This window comes from Agrilus planipennis, unplaced genomic scaffold (assembly GCF_000699045.2).
Source record: "Agrilus planipennis isolate EAB-ADULT unplaced genomic scaffold, Apla_2.0 scaffold84, whole genome shotgun sequence".
NCBI lineage: Eukaryota > Metazoa > Arthropoda > Insecta > Coleoptera > Buprestidae > Agrilus > Agrilus planipennis.
The window spans coordinates 742,101-744,390 of record NW_020439025.1 but is presented as its reverse complement, the minus strand read 5'-3'; the positions used below and the strand labels follow the sequence as shown (position 1 = coordinate 744,390).

The window sequence follows — 2,290 nt, the reverse complement described above, 5'->3', positions numbered from 1 at the left end:
TAGTCAGAGACATATTAGAGGCAGAAACAGGAGTTAGGAGGGGTAGAGGTAGACCTAGGTTAGATTACTGTTCGCAAATAGTTAAGGATGTAGGTTGTTCTAGTTTTAGGGAAATGCGAAGTTTAGCTCAGGATAAGAAAGAGTGGAGGTACGTGTCCAACCAGTCTTAGGACTGACGACCTCATGATGATGATGTTGATTTACTTCAACCGCTTCCATTGCTAGCCCACTGCGTGTAAGGGTCTGGATAAATGTGGAACCATAGGTTTCTACTTCTAATTATTTTCTATGATAAAAGAAATAGACAAATGCGGAACCCTTATTTACCAGAATACTATATAAGACAATAAGTTAAACGAAATACAAAACTTGAAAAGAAAACCAAGTAAAAACTGAAAATTAAAATAATAAGTTCTATTATATTTTATTTGGGGATCGCATTCCATTTTCGTAGTTTGTTTGAAGAGGTATTAGAAGAACAGGAGAACAGAGGACTCTATGAAAGTCTAAAAAATAGGCGAGATAGGTTGGTAGGATATCTTCTCAAACAAGAAGGTCTAGTCAGAGACTTAGTAGAGACAGAAAGGGGAGTTAGGAGGGGTAGATGTAGACCTAGATTAGATTACTGTTCGCAAATAGTTAAGGATGTGGGATGTTCTAGTTTTGGGGAAATGCGAAGATTAGCTCAGGATAGGAATGAGTAGATCATTTTAAAGGTTCATTTTGCCCCTAGATATATTATTTAGACAGATGAAGTTTACATTAGTATTGGCGGAATTTTCTGGGAGCAACGAGCACTATTGGTGCGATAGCAACCATCTTCGTACTGTCGACGTTAGATCTTAAGAAGGGTTTGGTTTCTGTGTTAAGTGTGCTTAGTAGGCTATCATGTTCTATCTTATCACTTGTTTCAAGAGCATTTTAATGGCCAGCGGAACTATGACATCTAAAACGAGGAATTTGTGGAAAATTTACCATTAGCCGAAGCAATTAGCAAGTTCTATCAATAAGAAGGTGCACTTCCTGGCATGGTGGCATATTCCACAATAACATATACATGTACGTTGTATCGTAATGAAAGATATTAAGAATTACCAAGTTCACCATCCTCATCATGATAATGTCGTCAGTCCTAAGGACCAAGTCAAAGAATAAATTAAAATACAGTTGATGAACTGCGAACGTCACATTTACTTTGACACCATCTCCCTTGTCATGTGTCATCTCATTAAACAACACTCCTCTCTTCCCTTATCAGTGAACATATTTTTTATGGAGGGCCCCGAAGATTATGTCGTATTTAAATATTTTTATTTAGTACCTTTTTCCCGAATACTAAACATAACTAAACGTAAAATAATAAAGTACTTAACATTTCGCATTTTGCTTATTTTGTGAATTGTTATGAAACATAAATAATTGAAAATGTTCTTATTTTGCCAATAAAATTGAACATTGACGTTGTCCATTATTTCAGGTGAAGTGAATTCGCCTACATTGAAACCGTATCCAAACTGGGAAGCACATCAATCTGAGAATGACAGCGCTATTCCAGAAATTGTATCGCCATTTAGATTGAGAGCCGACAGATGCGGACATCTTTGGGTACTCGACAGTGGCATGGCCAACATACTCGAACCTGAATACCAAAATTCCGTACCTCCCTCAATAATTGTCTTTGACTTGAATGACGACAGCATCGTAAGAAGGTAAAAAGTTAAATTATACCATTTCAGGGAAAGCAATTTATTTAATAGATACTAATAATACATATGCGCCTAATAGAGTCAATTTTGTACAATTATCGGAGTTAATGTTTTAGAACGAGTAATACTTACGATTCATTCCAAAAATTGAGTAAAACATATAACTTATCCACGGTTACTGATCAGGTAGATACAAAATTAGCAAGTCTCCACTGTTAATATGGAGCGTTCAATAATAAAATCTCTGATTAAACATACATACAATTTTTTTAGACATCTTTTAGAAGTGAGTTAGTTTAATATGAAATATTATTCTGAAAATTCATTTCTTGAATTCTTTTTTTGCCCACTACACACTTCCTCATTAATTTTGTATGTATGTTTAATCATAGTATATATTAGTTCGACGGATTTGTGACCTAATAAGTACGGTTTGTCGTTGTTGCTGTTGTCATCTCTCGTAGCTTAGTGGTCAAAGCATTGGCGCGTAAAGCCAAAGAGCCCGGGTTCGATTCCCGGCGGGGGTGTGACAACAGCAACAAATTTTTCCTCATTAATTTGAGGAAGTGTGTAGTGGGCAAAAA

General features: G+C 35.9%; 1 protein-coding gene across 1 annotated transcript in view; it reads left to right on the top strand.

The window, feature by feature from the left end:
* LOC108734920 (protein yellow-like) overlaps positions 1 to 1,739 on the top strand; it is a 29,027-nt gene extending 27,288 nt beyond the window's left edge. The window contains exon 2 of the mRNA XM_018466686.1: positions 1,478 to 1,739. Coding sequence (XP_018322188.1) covers positions 1,478 to 1,713 — 236 coding nt within the window. The 3' untranslated portion in view covers positions 1,714 to 1,739. The remainder of the gene's footprint in view (positions 1 to 1,477) is intronic.
* The last annotated feature ends 551 nt before the right edge of the window (positions 1,740 to 2,290 follow it).